The sequence below is a fragment of the Callorhinchus milii genome, unplaced genomic scaffold, assembly GCF_018977255.1.
Source record: "Callorhinchus milii isolate IMCB2004 unplaced genomic scaffold, IMCB_Cmil_1.0 Scaffold4, whole genome shotgun sequence".
NCBI classification, from domain to species: domain Eukaryota; kingdom Metazoa; phylum Chordata; class Chondrichthyes; order Chimaeriformes; family Callorhinchidae; genus Callorhinchus; species Callorhinchus milii.
The window spans coordinates 67,703,362-67,730,372 of record NW_024704745.1 but is presented as its reverse complement, the minus strand read 5'-3'; the positions used below and the strand labels follow the sequence as shown (position 1 = coordinate 67,730,372).

At 39.9% G+C, this 27,011-nt stretch overlaps 1 protein-coding gene across 4 annotated transcripts in view; it reads right to left on the bottom strand.

Annotated features, from left to right (window-relative positions):
• The window catches only part of sgcg (sarcoglycan, gamma), a 198,296-nt gene that overhangs the window by 80,910 nt on the left and 90,375 nt on the right, over positions 1-27,011 (bottom strand). For all 4 annotated transcript variants that reach the window (XM_007900656.2, XM_007900655.2, XM_042334490.1 and 1 more), the window contains exon 3: positions 3,056-3,157. In XM_007900656.2, coding sequence (XP_007898847.1) covers positions 3,056-3,157 — 102 coding nt within the window. The remainder of the gene's footprint in view (positions 1-3,055; positions 3,158-27,011) is intronic.

Here is a 27,011-nt window from a genome sequence, read left to right as displayed (position 1 = left end):
ATCAAACTAAAAGAAAAGGCTTACAGTCATGCAAGAAAAAATGGAAATCCAGCGGACTGGGAGACTTATAAAAAGCAACAAAGAAAGTAATAAGGCGCAAAAAAGGAAATATTAGAGAAAACTTGCAAAAGATATCAAGGGCCACAGTAAAAGCTTTTATAAATATATTAAGAGAAAGAGAGTGGTAAAGGGGGAATATGGGCTCATCAAATACACACGTAGGTGAGTCTATAATGGACAATAAGTTAAATGGCAGGCTTGTTGAATGCTTCCATTTTCACAGTAGAGGAAGAGGAAAAAATACCAGCGGTACAAGGGAACCTAAAAATAAGCCAAAGAGAAGTACTACTACTACTACAACAACAACGTGGATTTATATAGCACCCTCCACGCCGGATGGCGTCTCAGAGCGCTTTACAGTTTAGGATCCAGGGACCGAGTCAGGGTGGGGAGGTGACCAAAGGCGCAGTCGAAAAGAACGTACTAAATGGATTTAATATAAATTCAAAAAATGGTAATGGAGAAAGTAATGGGACTAAAGATAGACAAATCTCCAGGACCTGATGGAATCCACCCCACAGTATTAAACAAAGTAGGGGAGAAAATTGCAGATGTGTTTGTCATGATTTTCCAAAGCTCTCTATATTCGGAAATTGTGTCCTTGGTTTGGAAAAGTGTAAATTTCATTCCATTACTTAAGAAGGGAGGGAGGGAGAAACCAGGTAACTACAGACCTGTCATCTTAACTTCAGTTATGAGGAGCTCACTGGAACCTCTCATCCGGGACAGAAACACTGAGCACTTGGGCAAGTATGAGTTAATCAAAAAGAGTCAGCAAGGATTTGTGAAGGGTAGGGCATTTCTGACGAATCTAAGTGAATTTTTTGAGGAGGTCACTAACATGGTGGATAAGAGAGTGTCTATGCATGTCATCTGCATGGTCTTTCTGAAGGTATTCAGTCCCCATGGATTGGAAGATCGCAAATGTCACACAACTATTTAAAAAAGGTGGAAAGGCAAAGATAGGGAACTATAGGCCAGTTAGTCTAACATCAGTGATAGGAAAAAATTTAGAATCAATGATTAAGGATGTGGTAGTGCGGTATTTAGGGGAGCACAATATAATTAGGCCAAGTCAACACGGCTTTCAAAAGGGAAGTCATGTTTGACGAATCTCATTGAGTTTTTTGAGGATATTTCCAATAAACTAGATAAGGGTGAATCAGTGGATGTGGACTATTTGGACTTCCAGAAGGCATTCAATAAGGTTAGTCCAAAAGATAAGGGCCCATGGAATTGGGGAGAGCATATTAACGTGGATTGGGGAATGGTTAACGGGTAGGAAACAAGGACTAGGGATAAACGGGTCCTTTTCAGATTGGCGGGATGTGACTAGTGGAGTGCCACAAGGATCAGTCCTTGGGCTCAGCTATTTACCATCTACATCAACGATCTTGATGAGGACATCAAAGTTAATATATCTAAATTTGCAGATGACACAAAACTAGGAGGAAGTGTCAACACAGAGGACAACGTTAAAAATAGCAGCGAGACATAGATAGGTTAGGTGATTGGGCAGGTAGGTGGCAGATGAAGTATAATGTAGGGAAGTGCGAAGTCATCCACCTCGGTAGCAAAAACAGTAGAGCGGGTTATTTTTTAGAAGGGGAGAGCTTGGAATGTGTTAGGGTCCAGAGGGACTTGGGTGTCCTTGAACACCAATCACAGAAAGTTAGTCTGCAGGTGCAGCGAGCAATTAGTATGTTAGCATTCATTATGAAAGGATTAGAGTATAAGAGTAGGGAAGTCTTGCTGCAACTGTATAGGGCCCTGGTGAGACCACACCTGGAATACTGTGTGCAGTTTTGGTCTCCTTATTTAAGGAAGGATGTACTTGCCCTGGAGGGGGTGCAGCGTAGATTTACTAGGTTAGTACCAGGGATGAAGGGGATGAGTTACGAGGATAGGCTGACCAATTTGGGCCTATATTCTCTAGAATATAGAAGAATTAGAGGGGATCTTATAGAAACCTATAAGATCATCAAAGGGCATGATAGAGTAGATAGTGGGAGATTGTTTCCCCTGATTGAAGAAACTAAGACCAGGGGTCACAACTTTAAAATCAGAGGCCAGCCCTTTCGCACTGAGTTGAGGAAGAACTTCTTCACTCAAAGGGTGGTGAATGTATAGAACTCACTACCCCAAAGGGCTGTTGACGCTCAGTCCTTGAACATATTCATGACTGAGATAGATAGATTTCTTATTGCAGAAGGGATTAAGGGATATGGGGATAAGGCAGGGTTAGGTTATTAGCTGGAGTTAGATTAGAAGATCAGCCATGATTGAATGGTGGGACAGGCTCGAAGGGCCGAATGGCCTACCCCTGCTCCTACATGTTGTTATGTTCCGCACAAGAGGTTATTAGCAAAAATGAAAACGCATGGAATGGGCGGTAACCTTGTGTCCTGGCTTGGAAACTGGTTGGGAGGCAAGAAATAGAGTAGGGACAAAAGGAACTTTCTCTGATTGATGGGACGTGACAAGTGGTGTTCCCCAGAGAGCTGTACAAAGGCCTCAGCTTTTCACCATTTGTATATAAGTGACTTGGATGAAGGAAGAGAGTTTTATATCAAAATTTGCAGATGGCACAAAGTTAGGAGCACAATAAATTGTGAAGATGGGAGCAGAAAATTAAAAAGGGATCCATTCACATTTTCAAGACTGAGGTGGATAGATATTTGTTAGGTCAGGGTATCAAGGGATATGGGGCAAGGTCGGATAAATGGAGTGGAGGTACAGATCAGCCATGATCTTATAGAATGGAGGAACAAGCTCAAGGGGCTGAATGGCCTATTCCTGTCTCTATGTTTCACACTGCAAGTGAATTGGGACCTCCTCCCGACATGAAAGGCCCGATACAAATGTAATTTTGAATTGTATTACAAGCTTTTGCGCTATAAAGAAGCACGCTGTACCATAGTCGCACTGTCCATGTGTGACAAGTAATTAATTCTTAGCCGGCCAGCAATATTGCAAATTGGACCTGAAAACATACCGTTCTAGATCGAATTTCTTTCGCATACAAAGGGAAAAGAAACTCCGATTCTCCTTCCAACCGAAGCCCATTTTCGGTTACTCTTAGGTGTCCCATCCCATCCTACAAGGGAAGAAGAAACAAAACACAGGTCAAATGGGTGGACCACACTTTAGTGATGCTCGTGAATTAATCATCAATTTAAAAGTTACATTTGGGAGGAAAATAATGGGAGTGTGCTATTATCTATTTTGAATGTAGCTCAACCCCCGATCATGATTTGGTTGTTTAATTCTGAAAGCACCAGTATAAATCAAAAATGTGAAAATCCTGGTAGACCACAGCAGGAATCCAACAAAGAGCTTAATCATCATTCTCAAGTCCACTTCATTTTAATGCTTAGCAACTCCAGGACTGGATATCATTAACAGTAAGATTCTTCCTGACGATTCGAAGATCAAATATATGAGCCAGCAAAGACTATTGATCAAGGGAGCACAATGGTTAACGTAAAGAATCTTTTGAGGGTAGGACAGCATTATGTGATCACTCAGTCAGTCCACACTTGGGATCAGAATATTCTGAGTTTGAATGAGACTAAAATGAACTTCAGAGAGCTAGCATAGGCACGGTGGGCTGAATGGCTTACTTCTGTGTGTAAATTTCTATGGTTTATGGTTCTCTCCCCAACTCTAACCTCTTAACTTTGAACTCTTCCAACCATTTTCCTCAAACCTTTCTATTCATTCAATCTTAATGCTGGGACTCCCACTCTCCTTAGTGCTTGTGAAATTATAATAAAAAATAATAATCCTTGCATTTGGTATAGCATGTCTTCAAGACGTCTCAAAGTGCTTCAGAGAATATACTGTAAAGTGAATTGACTGTACATTTTGTGAACAAAACACGGCAGCCAATTGCATACAGCAACGTTCCACAAACAGTCGTGGATTGAGTAACCAGATTATTATTTTTAAAACAATTTTTGAAGGGATTATTACCCCTGGAAAAGTGATCCACCAATCAACCAGCAATAGGGTTCCAATTTACTGCTAGGTAAACAGAGATGTGTGGAGTAAGGAAATTTGCCTAACGTTTTGTTTCAACACTGAAGCTTTGGAAGTGACTTACACCAAAGAGCATGAATAAGATTGAACGGAACAAAGAGCACTTCACAGCAGACACACAATTTTACCAGAGCAACAAACTGTTGTGATTGAAGGAGACACTGGTTACAGCTCATTCACCCTCCTTTAATAAATATGGAATCTCACACTCTAATCTGCTGCATTCTGCTTGAACAATCAGCTTACTGCCAATTTGTTTGTAAGCAATTATTCCTTCTGGAAGATTGATAGCATGGATGACCTGAGATTTTATTAGTTCAGTGCACATTTCGCCAGCATTATGTTTGTTAGATTAGAACTCTTGGGGGACTGAATTTGAAACTGCGGGACACCTAAAATATCTTTTACAGAAATAGATGTCACATAAATTGAGTTTATTGCACAGGTCAGGAGGACTTCACAACTCAGCAGTGACAAAGTCACCAGAGAATTACATTTGTGATTGGGATAAATCCACTCTCCCTCTATTCTGATGCAGTCTAATTATACTATCCAACAAATGCTTAAACATCTATGAATGCAATATTTAATAGCCCTCAGGATATTATAGTTGTTTCAGTCATGTGGAATGTGCTTGTTTTACTTAGAATCTGAGGCCTGAAAATCTCCTCTGATTTTAGCCCTAAGACTACTGCCTTAAGATTTAAGATTGTGTCCAGTTTTGCAAAATTCTTAAATTCTGTCGTAATCTGAAAAACAGTTTTCGTGCAGTTCCTATCCACGAAGAACTTTTTTTGAAGAACTGTGGAAAACGGATGGTAAATATTAATAACAATATAATAATCCTTACATTTGATATAGAAATTTATCATGTCTTTGAGATGTCCCAAAGTGCTTTACAGAATATACTATAAAGTGAATTGATTGTATATTTTGTGGATGAAACAAGGCAGCGAATTGCCACAGCAGTGTCACACAAACAATCGTGGATTGAGTGATCAAGTTATTTATTACCCCCGGAAAAGCAATCTGCCAATTGACTACTTACTGCTAGGTAAACAGAGAAGTGTGGAGTAAAGAAACCTGCACAACGTTTTGCCTTGCCTGGGAATCAAACCCAAGTCCGCTCATTTGCGAGGTGAGTGCTCTAACCAAAACGCTACAGGTCTCCAGAATGAAGGCTAAATTCAGGAATTATGCATGATCTTCAATTTTACGACACTGATCTTAAGGCCTCAGAGTTTGAGAAACGCCAGGTCTCAAATCTTGTGAATTATGTCAGCAAGACCAAGAACTGCTTGTCAGAAACCACAGACTCAGCTGAGACTCTTTGAAAAGTCACATGGCAACTTTTACACGTGTTCCTCAACAGGATTATTAAATTGAAATCAAATGAATTACGCAGATCTTCTGCAGATGTTACTGTTGACTGTGATCAAGGACGGTTTTGCTGCAGCCTATTTTGGCACGGTCCTCTAGATCGAAACTGTGGTCCTCTTGCCTCAGCATCTAAAGAGGTTTCACACAAATCTGCCTGTTGACTTTCAGCTGGTCTTTCATGTCTTGCTGACTAGTTATTTATCACGGCTGACAATATAATGGCCGAGCGTGGTATCTTCTGCTCATTCTACGTGCTGCATTCCTTGGAGATTTATCTGCCGAAGACATTGAAGATGTCTTGTTCTGAACACGCTCGAGTGGTTCCACATCCAAGGGAGTTGGCCTGCAATTAATTTCAAGATAAAACAAACTCCCAATGCAGCAGTGAACCAACAGCCATCACCACAGAAGTAAAACTGAAAGGTTAATTGCACATTAGGTAAATAGTAATAAGCTTTTAATACTACTTTTTGCTGGAGGAAGATCACAAATAAAGTACCTGAACAAAACACTAAGATAATTAATCCTTGTACAGTAATCCTGGAAATAGTTCCAATTTTCTGATAGTGGGTGGCGCTGGGCCAGAGAATTTCATAGTCAAATCGACCTCGGCATTAATATTGTTTATTATTCTATTAAATCGCTAAAAGCAAATCTGTTCTTCCTAACTGTTTTGTGACATACATTAGAAATGATTTTACCACTCAATTTTCCCAAGATGTGCCATTACGTCTTGATGCGAGTATTTGTGGAACATTGGTTTGTGAGGTGTTGCTATGCGCATGCATTATCACACACAGGCAAATTCATGCCTCAGGTTCCTTAATAATAATAATCCTTGCGTTTGATATAGCGCCTTATCAAGTCTTCGAGACGTCTCAAAGCGCTTCACAGAATATACTGTAATGGAATTGACTGTATAGTTTGTGGCCCTTACTCTCCCTCCTGTCACTCATCCCTGATTGAAAAGACTTTTAAACTTTATTTTAAAATCTAAAAACGTGGCCCAACTTTGACATCACCAAATGCTCCAGAATGACAGTCACACCAGTCTAGGTCTCCACACAGAGGGCAGATTCACAAATGAAATTCCAAGTCCAGTGTTCTGAGTGACCAGGGCAGGCTCTTTTAACAGCCCAGGCCCAAAATTCCATCTCGTCTTAATCGATGAGATTAAATTCTTAAATTCAGACTTAATTTGGAAGTCGATTTTCTGCTGGTTTTAAAAATAAGCAACTTCCAAATTGTGACTGAATTTAAGAAGTTTCTACAATCCTGAAATTGTGAAACAAAATGTCTCACAGGCTATGACTTGGTGAAGTTTTGGGCTTCCTGATTGCCAATCATAACATTGATATTGATTTTGCAGCAAGCTAATGTTTTCTTAGGTACATATTATAGGATTATTATTATGCATCTCAACTGAATATTGGCTGAATTGTTTTATCACTGTTGTATCAAGATAACTATTGCACTTTTAATGTTTTCTATGCTTTTTCAAAACAACTATCATTTATAGCACAATTTACATCACTCTCTCCTACTTGGGAATGCCAGTATATTGACATTTCTATTAAAGATTCTGGCAGACGCAATTGAGTACACTATCTCATATATCACCAGGCCATCAATATGAAATCATTCACACAAGTGCTAAGAATTCATTATTTGTTGTTTTTCCAATGAGGTGTACTGCAAAAAATATACTGTCCTGGGCAAATGGCATGAAGTAGAGATGACATGTTGTCGATGTGACCTGCTATGCAGTAGGTGGAGGTGGTGTGATGTGGCGGTGTATTTCTTTACCCAGACTGGAATGGTTATCATGGAAGCACTTTGAAACATCTAGAAGACGTAAAAAGGCCTATATCAAATGCAAGCATTATTATTATTAAGCGTATTTAGGGCCATGAAACTGGACTTATTTAAAAAGCAGCTTGATGCTACTGATGAAAGGACAGAAGAATGTGTATTTGGGAAAGATGAAAGCAAATGGGTCGTGGAGCCTTTTTCAACCAAACCAATCTTATGATCTTGTGTTTTGACTAAAACTGCAAGGTTTGATGTGACGTTATCAGCAAATTCAGGAATAGTCTTAGCTCACCATGCTTGCTATCATCATTTTTATCTTCAAATCCCACCTTAAGACTTATTTTTTGACCCCATTTACCGCTGCTCCTTCTGCCTCGTTCAGTGTCTATTGTGCAGGGCTCTGTGATATTATCCTGTGTGAAGGGTGCTATATAATTGAAAGGTGTTGTGGTCATATCACTGTTGTTCTTGATTTTGGACCATTCTGCTGCTTGCTTATGTGTGTGAATTCTAACTTTCTTCTCATTCCCACCTTCTCGCCTTCTGCCTGTGGTTTCCCTTTTTGCTTGTTTCCATATATGTGATTCCTAGCCTTTGTTTCATTCCCAATTTCTGTGTAGGCAAAGATCCATTCATTTCACAAGTAAAACAGGCAGCAGTTTGGTCCTAAAACTTAGCAGTTTATACCTGTTCTTCAGATATAGCGCTGCTCAAAAGAATTTAACTAGTTAGTATCAATCTTACCTGGAGGAAGTTACCAACCTGTGCTTAGAATACAGCTGCCACCAGCTGTTCCGCAATCCCGTCAAGTATCAAAGCCCAGGGTGTTATAGGGAGTTATTTACTGCTTTGCTTTTTTTGGTCAGCCGGGTCTGACGCACACGGAAACCCATCACTATGGTTAAGAGTATCCAAATTAAACTGAGATTTCCATCCATCCCACCTACACATGGAAATCCCAGAGGTAGATTGTTGGAATGGAATGTGCACTCTCTCCCTGGAGGGATGCTTGGGGACCCCAGAGTGTGCGTTGGGGTATTGCTGGAGTCCGGCAAGCTTCCCCGCTGCTTGTCCAGCTAGGACCACTAGTTTACATTATACCCTTGGAAGTGCATCGGGATGTCCTTTCAATATAAAAGGCATCATATCAAATGTAAGGTATTTTTTATATTATTTTACGTATAAAAGAAGGGTAGAAAGCAAACAACAAGCTTTTATTCTAAAGGCTTGATGTGTTAACAGGTCATTTTCTTCATTTTCTGCTCATACTACAGAGTACCATTTAGTAATACCAGAAATAAATGTCTATTGAGTAATTAACTTAAATTCCATTAAGACCACGATAACTCGTTTCCCTTTTAGCAAGCTGACTGCACCTCTGAATTTTCATGAAGGCTGAGCTTATGTTTTTTTAATGAGTTAGTTAATTTTGCAAATTAGACTAATTTTCACATGCAGATCAGAATTAATTAACATAATATATTAATGTTTTCTCAATTCAGCCAAACGATAATACACTTCAAATTTCATGAGGATTGTTCGTATGTTTTTTCCACTTTAAAAGGAGAAAATCTATTTGTAAGTCACTTTTACGCAAGCAAAAATCAAATGCAATTGGCATAATTTACAATGTTATTCCTGCTTGTATAAGGAGGTCACTGTCACCTCTTTCCCTCCCTTTCAGCTGTTTTTCTAGCAGAGATACACAGGTAAAACTGTAATAAAAATAATTGGGGAAGCACATAGCTTACCAGAAACCGACTGAAATAGTGTCTTGTGAATTGTGATTTTTAAAGCATGAGGCAATCTAAATTGCATGCAATTCTCTGTTGAAGAAATAATTTACAATAATAATCCTAGCATTTGATATAGTACCTTATCACGTCACTGAGACATCTCAAAGCGCTTCACAGGATATACTGCAAAGTTGATTGACTGTATTTTGCAGGTGAAACATGGCAGCCAGTTACAAACAGTAATATCCCACAAACAGCCATGGAGTAAGTCATCAATTTTTATTTGGTGCATTTGTTGGCCAGAACACCAGGAGAAACTCCCTTCTCTTTTTGTAGAATGCCATGGGATTTTTAACCTCCACCTAAACAGGCAGACTGGTTTAATGTGCCATCCGAAGAAAGAGAAAGTTATTGAAATTGAAAGTAACGGAATTTGGGAGAAAATTGTAAGACATATTTTGTTAAAATACGATTGCAGCCTGTTTAACTCCAATTGCTGCCCTTTATCCTGTACTTTGGATAGGATGTTAAAACCAAGGTCCTGTCTGCCTGTTCAGGTGGATGCTGAAGAGGGGGCAGGGACCACAGATTCGAATTAAACTAAAATCCATTCACAAATGACCTTCTAAAACCAGAATAGATCTCTATAACCTACTTTTAAATCTGAATAGTTTTAACACTGCAACACATTTCTGAGGACAAGGAGATAGAATTGTAGTTAAGACTGAAGAAACACAGCAAAATGGAACAGTGCTAATTTAGTTCAGAAGCTGGTAATGTAAATGGAAACCTAATCACCTCACAATTTCTGGACTCCGCAGAGGTAGGCTGACACTGCAGGATATAGAGAAAGCTTGTGCATGTGAACTGCATCATTGGGATTGAAAATGCAGCATTTTCAAACTGGAGGTCACTGCACCTTCCGATTTATGATGGAGATTGTAGGATTTCTTAAGAAGATCCAAAGATGGCAAAGAGATCCAAAGCTGGCAAAGGTTGTTCTATAATGAACAGTTTGTAGTCCAACGTCCAGGCCTTTTTTATGTCCGAAAAATAGCCCCAAAGCAAAACCATGCCGAGAAATGTCAATGAGTCCTCTATCTTAGTGGTTAGAGCACTCACCTCATAAGCGAGAGACCTGGGTTCAATTCCCGGCAGGGCGAAACTTTGAGCGTGTTTCCTTACTCCACACGCCTCTGTTTACCTAGCAGTAAGTAGGGGGCCGGTTGTTAGTCAATTGGTGGATCGCTTTTCCGCAGGGAATAATCCCTTAAAAAAAAATAATTTGGTCAATCCACGATTATTTGTGGGACGCTGCTGTGTGCAGTTGTCAATGTCAATACATTTTACAGTATATTCTGTAAAGCGCTTTGAGACGTCTTGAAGATGTGATAAGTCACTATGTCAAATGAAAGGATTATTATTATTATTTTTATTATTATTGTGAGATGAGGCTGGAATATTCTGAAAGCATGGTTGATGGGTATCTTGACCCAAATATCTCTCTGAACCGCTTTCTTTGGCCGGTGGATGCGCTCGGAAAATAACAATGAGGTACTCAATATGCTCAAAATTCCAATCCATTCCAGGTCACTTCACCACTCAGCTCATTTCACTGTTAGGAATTTGGCCACAAACTGTGCCTTGATAAATAGTTCAAGGTTGACAAATGTATTTTTTTTGAAGTGGAAACGATTCAAAACTTAATCCACATCAGTTTAAGATGGTCTCAATTGGATATTAGCAGTCAATTCTTCACTCAGTACTCAAAACCACAAAGCATGTTGACCCAAATGTAAATTTCCAAAATTGACTGATTTGGCACATGTTTCTAGGACGTCAGCTAGCTCAAAGAGTAATAATAATAATAATAATCCTTGCATTTGATATAGCGCTTTTCACGTCGGGAGGACGTCCCAAAGCGCTTCACAGAATAGACTGTAAAGTGAATTGACTGTATATTTGTGGGCGAACGCGGCAGCCAATTGCGCACAGCAATGTCCCACAAACAGTCGTAGATTGAAAATGACCAATTTATTATTGTTTTTGTTGTGGAGGGATTATTATTAGGCGTGTGGAGTAAGGAAACTTGCCCAAGGTTTCGCCCTCTGCCTGGAATTGAACTCAGGTCTCTCACTTGTAAAGCGAGTGCTCTAACCACTGAGCTACAGGACTCCACAAGTAGGAGTAGTGGACTAAGGCAGTTAGATGGTACAAGGTTCACAAATGCTGCATTATAAATAAGCTTTATCAGTACAGTGAAATCAGGAGGAACCTGTATTTGGTCTACACAACATAATGGGATACTTCATCATGTTGTAATTGACACGGTACCTGCCAGCTTTCCTCGCCAGTTATTTCGCAACAAAGGATGACACAGCACCCCCCAAGACTATGCCTTACGCATATAATCACGGTTGAGTAATGGACTAATCAAAGTAATGTGATGTTGGGTAATGGAAGTCACGATTTTAGCAGATTTTTGTCTGAATATTTCAGGATTCAGTCAGTACCACAAATCTTCTGTCATGTGTGGAATCGGGTGTGAAAGTGCAACTCTATTTATCTCCCAGACATGGGAGTCTAATAGGAGACGAGCGATGAAATAAAAGCACTGGGGCAAGAAGTGAAAAATCAATGGTGAGTCAACAAATCAAGCAAAGCATATCAAGATCTCGGTGCACAAAGGGAACAGTTTAAAAATATCAACCTAAAAATCACTGTCTTCAAACAATTTCTCAGAACTGGACATTTCTGAGCTCGGCAGAGGCGAGCACTGGGCACTGTTACATGTGACTGCTAAATAAACCGAATAAAGTGTGTATTATGTACGATATGTAACACAACAAGGGAGTATCTCAAATGACGACTTATCAGAGTTGACGAGTTATCCAAAAACTCATTGCTATTGTTAGCCATACTTGTATGGGCCATTCTCTAGCAGTGCTTTATTTAGTAATTAGCATGGCCACTGATACAAACATTTTTATCATGCTATATGCATATATACTGTATTAGAGAGTGAAGAGACTTTGATTTGAATACCTAATACAATGGAATAAGATATTTACCTGAATATAAATTTTGATATTGTTTCCCCCACCAAATGCATGTGTGGGTTCTCAAAACAGTGCTGGAAAAAGTTTCTGAATTTCTTTTAAGATTTTTTAAATTTAAAATGCTCGCATAAATGTTTAGCTCATACAAACATGCAAGAAATTGAATAACAGACCCATGAGGATCATGTTATAGTAATTGACATTACCTTATATAAAGGCAGCTATTGTAAATGCAAATTGTTGTTGTTCACAAGATCCCAGGAATGGTTTTGTCCAATAGTTGTGTCCAGTACATTTGGCTAATCCTATCTCATCCTTTCAGAATAACCAGTTTATTGGGTGTCATTGTATAATTGAAGTGCTTTGAGTTATCCTCCCAACTTGAAAGGCACTATATAAATGCAAATGGTATTGTACTGAAACATCTGTTGTTGAGCTTATTGGATAATGTGTGCCTCTGCTTTTTCTTCACCAAAGCAGGTGTGTACAGATGGACATACAGAGGACTGATTGCTGCCAGGATAAGTAATCATGAAGTCTGCAAGTCTCTGCTAAATTAGAACTGTGTGTCAGTCTGGCACAGTGGTAGCATTCTTGCCTCTGAGTGAGAAGGTTTTTTTAAGGTTGTGGGTTCAAGCCTCACATTGGAAACTCTGGCATTGCAGGAGGTGCTGTCCTTCAGATGAGACATTAAACTGAGGTTTCTGTTATGGTGGGTGTTAAAGATCCCATGGCACTATTCGAAATGAGAAGGGAGTTTTATCCGGTGTCCCGGCCAACAAATCCCCCAAATCAAATTGGTCACTTACTGTTGTCGGCTGTTTGTCGGTCATTACTGTACGCAAACTGGCTGCCACGTGCACCCACAAAATACACAGTCAATCCACTTGTTTTGAGTGTCAGCGCCTTGGGACATCCTCCCGATGTGAAAGGCGCTATACAAATGTAATCTTGTTGTTGTTTGGAGACGTCTCAATGAGGTGATGAGGTAATATTAAATGCAAGAATTATTATTATTATAATTATTATTATTAACCGTGGTCCAGTACAAATTGTACAGCTTATCTCAGTTATAGCACTCTCATATCTTGGTCAGAAACTTGTGCTTTCAAGCTCCATATTGGAATTTGAGCTAATAGTAAAGTGTTGAGTGTTGGATCTGTTGAGAGTTAGGACTGTGGAGGTGGAAGGGCATCACAAACTGTTTACAGACTTGGAGAGGCACAGACTGAGAGGGAACAGGAAACACAGCGAATTTGTTGAGTTAAGAATCGATGAGTGGGAATTCAAGTTTCCATTCTGGTGAGCCAAAAAGATTTGTAGGTGTGTTTTTTTATTTACAAGCTCAGTATAAATAGTATGGACAGACAGCTGAATTCCTGGAGACTTGTGTCTGGGAGGTCCACACACGCAGGAGGTGTCTCCCTCAAGCTCAAAACTTCTGACCTTGAGGAATAGCTAGCAACATACCATCATGTACACAAGGTGTGTGTGGGGAGTGGCCATCCTTTTAGAGAAATGACATGAGATCTTTAATGTCCACCTGAACAGATAGAACACACTTCAGTTTAACATCTCATCCAAAGGAAGCCACCTCTGACAATGCAGTTGCACCCCAATATTGTATTAAAGTGTCAGCCTAGACTGTGAGCTCAAAGTTCTGACACTGGATTTGAACTCACAAGATTGCAACTCGAGAGGTGAGAGTGCTACCAACTGAAACAGGCTGACATCTGAAGAATGAAGAGATTTGATAAAACTTACTACTTACAATACCACCAAACAACTGAGAAAAACAAAATCACAGTATTGCAAACACTGATGAATACATCACTTGTATTGACTGAGGAAGTTAATACTAGTCATATTTTAGCAGAATAATACAGAATAAGATTAAGGTAAGATATTATGAATACATAGATTTACATGGGTAGCAATGTTTTTATGTATTTCATGCTGAGCTGTGTTGCCCAACAGGAAGCTTGCAGGGAATTCCTGGTACCTGCCATTCACCTAGTGAGGGATGTCAAATGACCTACTAGTGACTTTCCTCCTTGGGGGCAGGTAAGCAGGATCTCTTTGGAGCTAAACTGACTCCAAGGTGACATGTTTGCCAACAGAATGTTGGAATCAAGATCACCCTCTGTGGCGGTCTTGGTACTTCAGTTCCTGAGTCTGGATGGGTCTTCAGTATTCCAGGGTACTGCTGATGGCAGCACAGCCAGCCTGGCTCATCAGCAGGACCTGGAAGAGCAGACCAGTCACTAAGGGCATGGACTCTTCCAATTCAGCTCCTGTTAACCCTGAAAACCAAAGCCCTAATGGGTAGGGTGGTCCTAACTGGATGAGCAGCGGGAAAGCTTGCCAGACACTATTCTCGATGGCAATCTATGTGGTTTTAGTTCGTTAGACTCCAGCAGTACCCCAAAGCAGACTCTGGGGACCCCAACCTTGACTTTTGCCAACCTGTACCTAATACTTTCCAGAATTAGGTAAGCAGGATGCATCCCTCCATGGAGACAGTGTGCATTCCATTCCGACAAAGATCTCTGGAATTTCCATATTTCTGGAGTCCTGTAGCTCAGTGGTTAGAGCACTCGCTTTTGCAAGTGAGAGACCTAAGATCAATTCCAGGCAGGGCGAAACCTTGGGCAAGTTTCCTTACTCCACACGCCTAATAATCATCCCTCCAAAACCAAAAACAATAATAAATTGGTCATTTTCAATCTACGACTGTTTGTGGGACATTGCTGTGCACAATTGGCTGCCGCGTTCGCCCACAAATATACAGTCAATTCACTTTACAGTGTGTTCCGTGAAGCGCTTTGGGACGTCCTCCCGACGTGAAAAGCGCTATATCAAATGCAAGGATTATTATCATTATATGTAAGTTGGATGCAAGGAATTCTCAGTTTGGTTTGAATACTCTTAAGCATGGTGGTGATTTTCCACATGTGTCAGATACTCGGCTGACCAAAAAAAACCCATAGATTTTCATAGATTGTACATATGGAAACAGGCCACTCGGTCTAACTTGTCTGTGCTAGTGTTTATATTCCACATCAGTTTCCACCAACTCCGTACTCCCTCCTATACCCTTCTATTTCCTTCTCCCTTATGTGAGGTCTTGCTTCCTCTTAAATGCATCAATTCTATCTGATTCAACTGTGCTTCAGGCAACACATTCCACATTCTCACTAACTTGAGTGAAGTAGTTCCTCCTAAATTCTTTCATAGATCCCCTAGTCACTATCTACTGCATCTCGCAGGACACAAAGGCCACTGATAGGATTAGTGTTCATGCTAACAATCAAGCATGTGTTGGATCAGAGATTGACAGTGAGGGGCTGGTGTCCTGATTGCAATAACTACAAAATGGGACTGGAGTTAATGGTAGTTTGGCTGGTTATTTTAGCAGTGAGAAAGAGCCTTAATGCATTGATATATGGTACACAAAATAATGTTTTAAAAATAAATATAGCGCCCTTTCACATTGGTAGGACTTCTCAAAGTTCTTCACTGGATTTACTGTGAAATGTAGTGACTATATTACACATGCAGACATTTCATACATAAATATATTCTGTATCAGAGATTTTTTATTCCATCCAGTATCTCAGACATCTTTTGCTCAGGTGAAGCTATTCATTCTGTTACGTATCCGATTTTGGACTAAATATGATAAGCATTGTAGGTATTCTTCTTACAGGCTGCTATCAAAACAAATGATAAGCAGTATAGCTGACACTGAACAATTTGAGATAACATTTCCAAGACAACTCTATCAAGTAGTACACCAGAGCTAATATTGTGGCTTAAAATGAGTTTCGCCTACAAATATAGAGTCAATTCACTTTAGTCTATTCTGTGAAGCGCTATGAGATGTCTAGAAGACGTGAAAAAGTGTTATATCAAATACAAGATTATTATTATTATTAAAATAGTCCCAGATTTCTACATTGATTAGCTGTGCAAGAACAGTAACAGCTCAGCTCGGCTGATTTCAGATCTGTGTTGTGACGTTTCATTTTCATTGTAAAGCACTGCAAACCTTCAATATTTGAGACTTACAGGTTTCTCCATAGAATGCTGTTTTCCCTTTGAAGCGAGTACCACCAGATTATTTACTTCAGCTCTCAGCTGCACAGTCATAATGCTAAATGTTAAATGTTATAGATAGCAAAGTAATGTGTAGAATGAAGTTTCTTATTCCTACAGTCTAAATAAAGAGCAAATACTAATCTCAGGAATACTCTTGGATATTGTGTACAAATTCAACTCAGTCCTTCATACATTCAAGGGATTTTATTTCAATGAAAATAATCTTATTTCTGACATAAAACAAACATAACCCTGTCAGAATGTATAATGCACGCTCCTATTTATAAACACTTTATGTAAATAATACTAATACTATACTAAAATGAGTGTCCAACTAAACATATTACTCACAGAATCTAAAACAAACACCATTGACTTATGTGGCTTTTATAAAAGGCACAGCTGTAGATACCGTCTTTGCTAAAATTTCTCCAAGATTCACAGCTGATTCTCTGATTAAACACACAAATACTGTCTCATGCTTATTGTATTAGGGTGAAGCACCTAAATCGAGATACAGGTTTGGCAGCAGGTTGGATGTATTCCATAAGGGACAGAAATAATACTCTATACGTCTGATATAAAACCTTTCACTTAGGGAGGACGTCTCAACGCACTTCACAAAGTTGAGTGACTGTGTATGTTGTAGGTGAATGTCAATTCCACCTTTGGGCTCACAAGAGCTGTAGCATATCTACTCAAAACAACCCAGGCAGCTAGATGGCTGTTCCCATGCTTAACAGTATCCAAACAAATTATTGAGAGTAACATGCTTGGAAATGTCTATTCATCTGGAAGGAATGCACACTCACTCCTTGGAGGGGTGCACTATGCTCACCTAAGCCTGACTAGTTTTAGGCACAGGTTGGAACCCCAGAGTGTACAACGAGGTATTGCTGGAGTCCAATTCAAGCTTAATATTGCAAACAATCAACAAGTACATAAGAAAGTTGTTTAAGTAAGCGCTAGGGTGGTTTAGCCAATTAATAATAATAATAATCCTTGCATTTGATATGCGTCTTATCACATCGTTGAAACGTCTCAATGCGCTTCACAGAATATATTGTAAAGTGGATTGAGTGTGTATTTGTGGGTAAAACGCAGCCGCCAATTGCGCACAGCAGTGTCCAGTCGTGGATTGAGTGACCAATTATTTTAAAAAAATTATTGGCTACATATATTGAAAAAAAACCTCTTCTATTAGGTTTAATGGGTAGCGGACAGTGAGCCAGAGATTGACCAAAGAGAGATGTTGCCGCTCAGAACATCCCAAAAAACAGATAAAACATGCTTGAAATCTGCTTTTGATATCAAATTGTAATTATTCTTTCTTTTAGTTGTATAGGATAAACAAGTGTTAAGAATTTTCTCATTTTTTGCACTTCTGAGAGTATTGGCTTCTGATGTGGGGTCTCGGTAAGTCCTCAATCCACATGCCTGAGCCTAGCCATATATAACAGTGTGCACCTGCAGACCATTTTACCACGGAGAAAATGACAGCCAAGACCAGTCCTGACCTCACCACACACACCCACACACACGAACACAGTGTACCTAGCAGGAGTCATTCACAGCTGGATCAACTAATTCAATGCAGATCAGGGACTGAACCTTGCAAAGTTGTTTACATGGCCTAAGGTAACACCAGGTAGTGCTTTTATCCGCTCGGCCATCGAGGAGGTCAAGCTTACTGTAATAATGCTGTGGTGAATACCCAATCTGCTCCTGCTACCTATCCGTTCACCTGAACTATAGTCGACTTTCCATATGAAATGCTGCTGCCTCTCTGATAAACACAATGGTATTGGCATTGTGCCTCATGCCTATATACGCGTCACTGTATCTGCCAGTCTATGGGTGTCCAAATTGCAGTATCCTAAATTCAATTCCTTATTTATTACCAGAGTTGATAAAGGAACGGTACAGAAACTACAGCTGAAATAAATTGTCTTTACAATCTAAGTGCTGATTTAGGACTGAACACCTTAGGACTTATATTTCATATATTTTGCAGGCGTGTGGCTTTCTGTTCTGTAAGTTTCTATGATTTTATGGCCTTTGGGAGAATGGTCAATCTGATGGCTGTCTATTTTTTAATTTGACAATGGATGGCACTTTGATTCCCAGCTGTTAAAATCTTTTTATATCATTCAATGTTTACTTTAAAAAATATTTTGGATAGAGCTAAGCACTCTTTCCACCACTGGATTCAATGTTTTCCTAATCTAGATCACAGGATTTTACAATACTGAGGGAGGGAATCAACACTTAATGCCTCTCTTAGTCCCACCCCGTCTGCCTTTTTACCCTTTTTTTTATTTTTCAAATATTTATCTATTTTACTTTTAAAGTGTATTATGGATTCTTCCATCACTGTTTTGCATTCCATGTCTTAACAATAGTAATCCTATAATAATTCTTGCATTTGGTATAGCGCCTTTTCTGTCTCAAAGTGCTTCACAGGATACACTGTAAAGTGTATTTTCTGTGTATTTTTCTAATAATTATAATAATAATAAACCTTACATTTGGTATGGTGCCTTTTGCCTTCAGACGACATCTCAAAGTGCTTCAAGGGATATTCTGTAAAATGTAGTAACGGTTTACTTTGCAGGCAAATGTTGCAATCAATTTGCAAACATCAATAAACACTCCTCTGTGTAAAAGAAACTTCCATCTTTCCCGCTGTGGTTATGGCAATGATCTTAAATTTATATCCTCCACTTACCGACTCACCAAACAACGGAAATAGTTTCTCTTGACTTATCAAAACCCCACATCTGAGCTGTTATGAACTTGGTTTGAAAAGCTATTTGTGGTACATACAATATAGCTCAAGCTCTACGATGTTCTCTAGAACTAAAATAAAAACCTCCTGTGTTTTAAATGCTAAGTATAAAATAATTACACTGCCTGCACTTCTTTGGGAGCAGCTTTTCATGCTATTTATGAATTCACAATAATGAAATGAAAAACGGCCTTTCAAATACAATACTATGCTTAGAATCGAATGTCCAAAAATACTATTATTATTCCTTCTCTTTGCTTTACAATGCAATTTGTTTCAGACGTGCTGTCATTTTATTGGCAGTGGAGGCTAAGGGATTCATCCCCTGAAACTCTAGGTTATATTAAACACTGTTAAGATTAAATATCCAAAAGAAACATCACATATTGTTCGAGATGAAAATGCATTAAAAAGTATGACAAATATTTCCAACATCTAAGAATATTGATTTAAAGCTGAAGTGATTCAAATGAAATGCTTTCTCTTTCCACCACCCCAATTTAATCACCATCCTGTCCTAATGATATAGAACCATATAACTTTACAGCACAGAAGAAGGTCATTCAGCTTGTGGTGTGTGTACTGGCTCTTTGAAAGAACAATCCATTCAGTCTCCTTCAGCTGCCTTTTCCCCCGGACACCTGTAAAAGATTCCTTTTTATACATCTATCTAATTCCCTTTAGAAAGCTAATATGGATTCTGCCTCAATCACCACACCCAGCAAGGCATTCCACATCTTAACAACTCTGTGTAAAAAAAATCCTCCTAATCTCTTCCTTTGCTCCCTTGATAATTATCATAATTTGGTGCCCTCTAGTCACAGACATACTGACCAGTGGAAATAATTTCTCCCTATTATGCTCATAGTATTAAAAATGTAAGGATTATTATTTATTGCAGTACTAAAGAACTCTGGGTCTCCCTCCAAATCCTTGCTCCAATGAAAATTGGCTCAGTTCCTCTTGCCTACAATTTGTTATGAAATGTCACACTTTTCGGCTTATTAATTTGTATGAATCTTCAAAATGTATCTTGTCAGCTGAGACATCACAGAGAAGAGGTTTAATATACTACCCAAAGGACAGCGGGTACCATCTAATTCCAAAATGGTTTTGAAACAGCATCCATGCAGTCCCATTTACCAACCTTTTCCCCAAACCACTTCAATTTACCCCTCTCACCTCCAAAGAACTCTGCTCATCAACCCCACCCCAATTTAATGTGTCTTCACTGTTTACCACTTTTCTCCAATCTTTAGGAGGAGATGTTAAGCTCAAGTCTGGTCTGCCTGTTCTTCAAGTGGACTTCCTTTCAGCCAACTTCTTTTCATGCTACTTAACAGCATATTCCATATTTATCACAATGATTGCTTTTAGGTGTGTAGGAGCATATTATGTCCGCGAAGCCACACTTGTTTAGTTGTTACTTATTTAGCATAGGGCTGGTGTTCAAGGAAGAAGACCCGGCCTGACAGACACTGCCATTGACAACAGCATTAGGGACCCTTCTCATATATCCGCTTCCATACTCGTGCTAAATTCACTTTGCTTGCTTAGCCTACAAAACACAGTCACTAACACTTTACAATAAATTCTATGAGACGTCCTCCCTACCTGCAAAGTGCGATATCAAACGTACTGCTAAACTGATGCCATTAACATCTGCAAACCATTAGCTAGCTGTCTCCTCCCTTCATTTCCTTACTTCAATCTGACGTTTAATTTCTCCCTGTTTTCTTCCTACACTTTACTTCAGCATTTCCCAATCTATTAATGAGCCTTCAGCTCTCTGTATACGTAATCGTTTTTTAACATCTTTCTAATGGCTTTTTCTTTAGTCTTTGTATATATCTGCCTCTTTGTATATTTAACATGTTAAATTGCTTCCTTATATAGTTATTTCCTTTGCCTCATCTTACTTTGCTTTCCTACTTACCATTTCAGCTCTGCTTGGCACCCATTATTAAATAAATGAATATATCTCTGCTTCAGATGCTGATTTGAAACACTTCATTTTTTTCAACAGTTACCTGCTACTTTTTCAGTTCACCAGCTTTCACAGCTTTTCTCCTCGTCTCTACAAGTTCCCTGAATCAGCTGTCATCTGCCACTCAGACTCAAGTAGTCATATGTCATGCTGCTCAGTAAGAGTGACAGAATGAGGTAGCAATGGATATGAAGCTAATGAGCTACCATTTTACTAGATCATGGCAGACCTTTCAATCCAAATTCCCTGCCGTTTCTCCATCTCATAGAATCATAGAATTATACAACACAGACGGAGGTCATTCGGCCCATTTGTCTGTGCCCAACTCCGCCACTGCCTCACCCCTCAGGCCTCCGAAACCCTCATACGTGCCTTCATTACAACCAGGCTCGACTATGCCAAGGCCCTGCTTGTCGGCCTTCCCAACTCTTCCCTCCACAAGCTGCAGATCATCCAGAACTCTGCAGCTTGTGTCATCTCCCGCAACAGGCTCCTTGACTCGATCACACCCACCCTCAGCTGGCTCCACTGGCTCCCCATCCCTCAGAGGATCGAGTTCAAAATTCTCATCCTCAGCTTCAAGGTCCTTCATGGCCTTGCCCCTCCCTACCTCTCTGACCTGCTAACCCCTTATCAACTTGTCTGCTCCCTCCACTCAGCTGGCTTTGGCCTGCTCTATGTCCCCAGCCCGGCCCACCATCGGCGTTTGGCCTTCAGTCTCTCTGTCCCCACCCTCTGGAACTCCATCACACATTCCCTTTACCTCACTCCCTCCCTTGCCTCCTTCAAAGCATGCCTCAAGAACCTCCTCTTCAGCCACCCTACTAACCCCACCCTCCCTGTATTTCACCTTCCCTGAACCCATCCCCCCCACCCCCACCTCGCTCAGGTCCTGATCCCTGACTGTTCAGTGCCTTGGGATGTCCTCCCGACATGAAAATGTAATTTGCATTGTATTTTCTCTGCAATATCTGCAAAACAAGCAATCTATTGTTTTGCTTTTTCTGCCATTGATAGTGGCTTGAAATGTGTGTGTTTACAAGAAAATAGTTAAATTCTGCAGTGGAATGGAAGGACTAGAGAGCTGAGAGAGAAGCTGGCACGTTCAAGCCTGTCTCTATCACTTATTAAACTACTTTGTGCCAAGTCAAATTAAACCCTTATTTGATTTAGTGATGTCACATGAAATTTGCATGATTGCTGACATGTGAAAAAAACAGGAAAAAACCTTATTTTAGATTGCATTTAAAAAATCTACTTGTTCTGTCCTCTGGAGAGAGCTGTTTGTTTAAAACAATGCAACAAAAAGGCTAGTTTCTACAGGAAAGACAGCATACCACTGAAGCCCATTGAAGGGACTAATGCAAATGGGTTCAGTGGACAGACAGAGTTTGCAGGTAGAGAAGGGATTGAGTGAACAAAATGAGACTCAAGGAAGAAAGGAAGGTGGCATGAAGAATCAATGTGATGAAGAGACAACGTTTTTGACCCTTTCTCTGTTCCTAAGAATTCATCTACTGATATTGTAAATGCCAATATTAAATGAATACAGATTCAGATACTAACTGGTTCAGCATAACTTACATCTGATCTCATCTCTATGATACTCATAGGAATGAGATGTTAAACCGAGGCCCAAACTGCCTGTTCTGATGGACATTAAAGATCCCATGGCACTATTTGAGAAGTGACAGGAGTTTCTCCCGGTGTCCTGGCCAACAATCCCCTAAATAAAATTGGTCATTCACTTCAAAGTTGTTTTGAGAGATATTGTGTGCAAATTGGCTGCTGTGTTTGTCTGCAAAACACAGAGTCACTACACTTTACAGTATATCCGGTGAAGTGCATTGAGACGTCCTCCTGATGTGAAAGGTGCTTTACCAAATATAAAGGTCATTAATATATCCCAAGGCGATGTTGAAAATGCAGTACGTAAGATACAAAACCAGCACAAGACATAACCAACACGAAATGGAGTGGGGGTAGACAGGGCAACTCCACATAAAATACCTTAATAGAACATTTCAGGCCACATTCAAATAGTACGGGCTATGAAAGGAAAGATTTTGATTAACCAAATGTTTTTTTCTCATTCTGTTCTTTGTGAGATAGAAAGATGAAAAGAAAATGTATCAAAAGAATTCACAAATTCTTTTATGGAAGTTACATGAAATTGGTTTAATCAATTAAAAGCTGATTTCTATAAATGCCCGTGTAAGCTCTGCTGTAGAATTAGATTTTTTTTCAAAAATGAGTCAAATGAAACCATTTGATGCATAAAACCATTACTGAAAAATTATATCTGCCCAGTTATTGCTGTGGTTTATTATGTGGTTTATGCCTATGGCATTAATACAACTTAAATTTTTATCAGAGCCTTATTTACATAAAGCCACAAACAACACCAGCTGTTTTATTCCCCACATAAAAAAGTTAAGAGGGCAAGGAAAATGCATCTGACCCTGGGTTAGACGGCATTTGCTTGCGGTTTGTGCTTTATTCTCTTTAAGGAGTAGGTGGGAGCTACCTTTCACCTTGTAAATAAATGAAAAACACAAAAATTCACAGATCCCTTATCCATACCAAACGAAGAGCATTTCAGTCATCTTTTCCCCCTCCACCTCTCTCGTCTCCCACATCCAGCTCCCGTGCCCCTGGCTTTGTCGAGGACTTTGAAACGTCCTTCCAGCGTGAAAGTATATTGTAGCTTTTCTAACCATGGTTTAATTTCAGTGCTTGAACCTTATCGTGAAAGGAAGTCTTGGTCATAATCCATCTCTAAACCCTTAAACTGTTATTAAATTGAGAGATTTGCTAAAGGATATGTAACTCTCAGGAATTCCTCTCGGATGTCAATCTTGGCTCTGATAGCCATGAAGTCGGTGTATAAGTGGAATTCCAAAGGTCTCAACAAAACCAGGATTCCTGATTTGCTATTTCTTTAGCAAATCCTGCAGTTGGATCCCATCTTTTTTTTATTAGATCCCAATGTCCATGGCCCACTGGGCCCCCCAGAGTGCATTTGTATAGCACCCTTCACGTGGGGCAGCATATTGGAGCGCTCAATCCAAATTTGGCATTAATTAACCATTAATGGCACCCCTTGGCAACCCCTTATCTCTCTAATCTCCTCTCCAGCCTCCTCCACGTCCCCCGAATCCTCTACTCCACCACCGACGGCCATGCCTTCAGCCACTACTCCCAAAACTTTGGAACTCCCTCTCTCAACCCCTTTGGCTCGTCTCCTCCTTCCCCATCTACAGGTTGCGCCTGAAGACCTTTCTTTTGGACCATGTCTACGGTCACCTTCCCCTCCTCGGCCTTGGTTAAGTGCTCTGAGACACCGCCCGGCGTGGAGGGAGTTATATAAGTGCAAGTAGTTGTTGTTTTTGTTGTTGTTAATGCCAAATTTGGATTTATTCAGGTCAATAAAAGGTAAATTGTAATTCTGAGGATTGAAAGTTTAACACAAAATCCTGTGTAATTGATGACGGTGTGGCACTATTCGCTATGCAGCTAAGACTCTAGTTAATTAATAATGATCCTTGCATTTGGTATAGCACCTCGGAAGGACTTCTCAAAGTGCCTGACAGGATCTACCATAAATTGTCATGATGCTTATTTTGTCGGTGAACACAGCAGCATATCTGCGCATAACAATGTCCCACAAGCAACCATGAAGTGAATGACTCATTTTATCTGGGGGATTGTTGACAAGGACACTGGGAGAAACTTCCTTCTCTGTTTGAATAGTGCCACGGGTGTCTTTAATGCCTATCTATATGGGTAGAAAGAACCTCAGTTTAAAGTCTCATCTGAAGGACGGCACCTCTGACAATACAGCACACCCCCAAACTCCCACTGGAGCATCAGCCCCTAGACCATGAGTTCAAAGACCCAACATAGGCCTTGAACCCACAATCTTCTGACTCAGAAGAAAGAGTGCGACCAACTGAGCCAGGCTGACACCTCAGACAGAAACTGAGCGATATCCCTGTTTCTTAGTTCTACAGATTCCAATTTCATTGAGGAATTATTCCTTCTGGGCCTGGCGTCAGCCTCCAAAGTAATTTACTGTCAGCCAAGTGTAATCCTCCAGGGAACAATACTTCACTTCCATAAAGCTTGTTCAAATCATTTCCCAATAGGGGACAGCAGGGCATTGCCCTGGTCTATACCTGAAAGCATTTCTAATCAAGAAAATTGGAACGATCCACTGACATCTCCGAGTCACTAGGTCACCAGCAATGAACAAAGATTCGGTAGGAGAAAATTGGGTTGCTGAAACACAATGAGGATGAATGACCAACACAGCCCTGTTAACAATGGACAATGTTTGTGTCAATCACAAGAAACCTTTGAAATGTCAATGCCAGCAGGTCATAATCATCCTATCCTCTGCAGCCACTTGGAAAGCAAAATATGATTACTCATCATCTTTGATTTCATTTCATGGCTGTGTGGAAATTCGCTACCAAGATACACAGTCATCGCACTTCACAGCATATCCTATGAAGTGCTTTGAGAGGTTCTCCGAACATGAAAGGGGCAATATCAAATGCATGGATTATTATTACTATGATTCTAGCTAGAAATTTTCAAAAGCTACAAATATGTAGTTTAGTATTCTGCCAGGTAAGTTACACTATCAAACTGGTCTAAATATAGAATGGTGGAATCCTGTAGTTTAGTGGTTAGAGCACTCGCCTCACAAGCGAGAGGACCTGAGTTTGATTCCCAGGCAGGGTGAAATGTTGGGCATGATTCCTAACTCCACACGACTCTGTTTACTTAGCAGTATGTAGGAATGCGGCTGTTAGTCAATTGGCAGATCACTTTTCCGGGGGTAATAATCCCTTGAAAAAAATAATAACCCTTGCATTTGATATAGCTCCTTATCACATCATGGGGATGTCTCAAAGCGCTTAACAGGATATACTGTAAAGTGTAATGACTATGTATTTTGTGGGTGAAACATGGCAGCCGATTGCACATAGTAGTGTTCCACAACAGGCATGGATTGAGTGAATTTTTTGTTTTGATTTTGCAGGGATGATTATCCCTGGAAAATGATCTGCTAATTGACTAACAATCAGATTCCTACTGACTGCTAGGTAAACAGAGGCGTGTGTGTGGAGAAAGGAAACTTGGCTATGGTTTCAGCCCACCCGGGAATCGAACCCAGGTCCTTCCTAACCACTACCCTATGGGATTCTTCTGTGTAAAATGATGTATATACAGTTGTGCACTGTACGTATGCACAACATATTTTTGACTGAGAGACAGCCAGTTGTTGACACCAATGGTGGATAAACATTGGCTATAGAACAATGCAGACAATGGTTTATGAGGAAAAATCTAATTTGCAGTCTTGCTGTGCCAGTAAATAGTGTTCCCAATCAACTTCTGAGCATTGCACTCAACCAATTTTTCTCTTGATATTGCACTTCACTTCACCTCAGGACCCAATACTGACAGTCAGTGTTCATGTACATGATCCATTTACATTTTCAAGATGGAGGTAGATAAATATTTGTTAGGTCAGGGTATTAAGAGATATGGGGAAAGGGCAGGTAACTAGACTTATAGAAAAGCCATGATCTTAGAAAATGGTGGAACACGGGCTGAATAGCCTACTCCTGTTTCAATGTCTATGTATCTATGATGGTCTGTTGAATATGTGACCACCAAGTAGTCATAGAATCTTACAAGACAGAAGGAGGCCATTCGGCCCATCGTGCCTGCTCTTTGAAAGAGCTACCTAATCAGTCCCACTCCCGTACTCTTTCCTCAAAGCCCTGCAATTTTTCCCTTTTCAAGTATCTCTCCAATTCCTATTTGAAAGTATTATTGAATCTGCTTCCACTGCTGAACAAAATTGGCTGTCGCATTTCATCCACAAAATATACAATCAATTCACTTTACAATATATTCTATGAAGCCTTTTGAGACGTCTTGAAGACATGATAAGGCCCTATATCAAATGCAAGAATTATTATATTACTATTATAAAATGGTATAATTTTTATTGGTCTCACTGACAACTA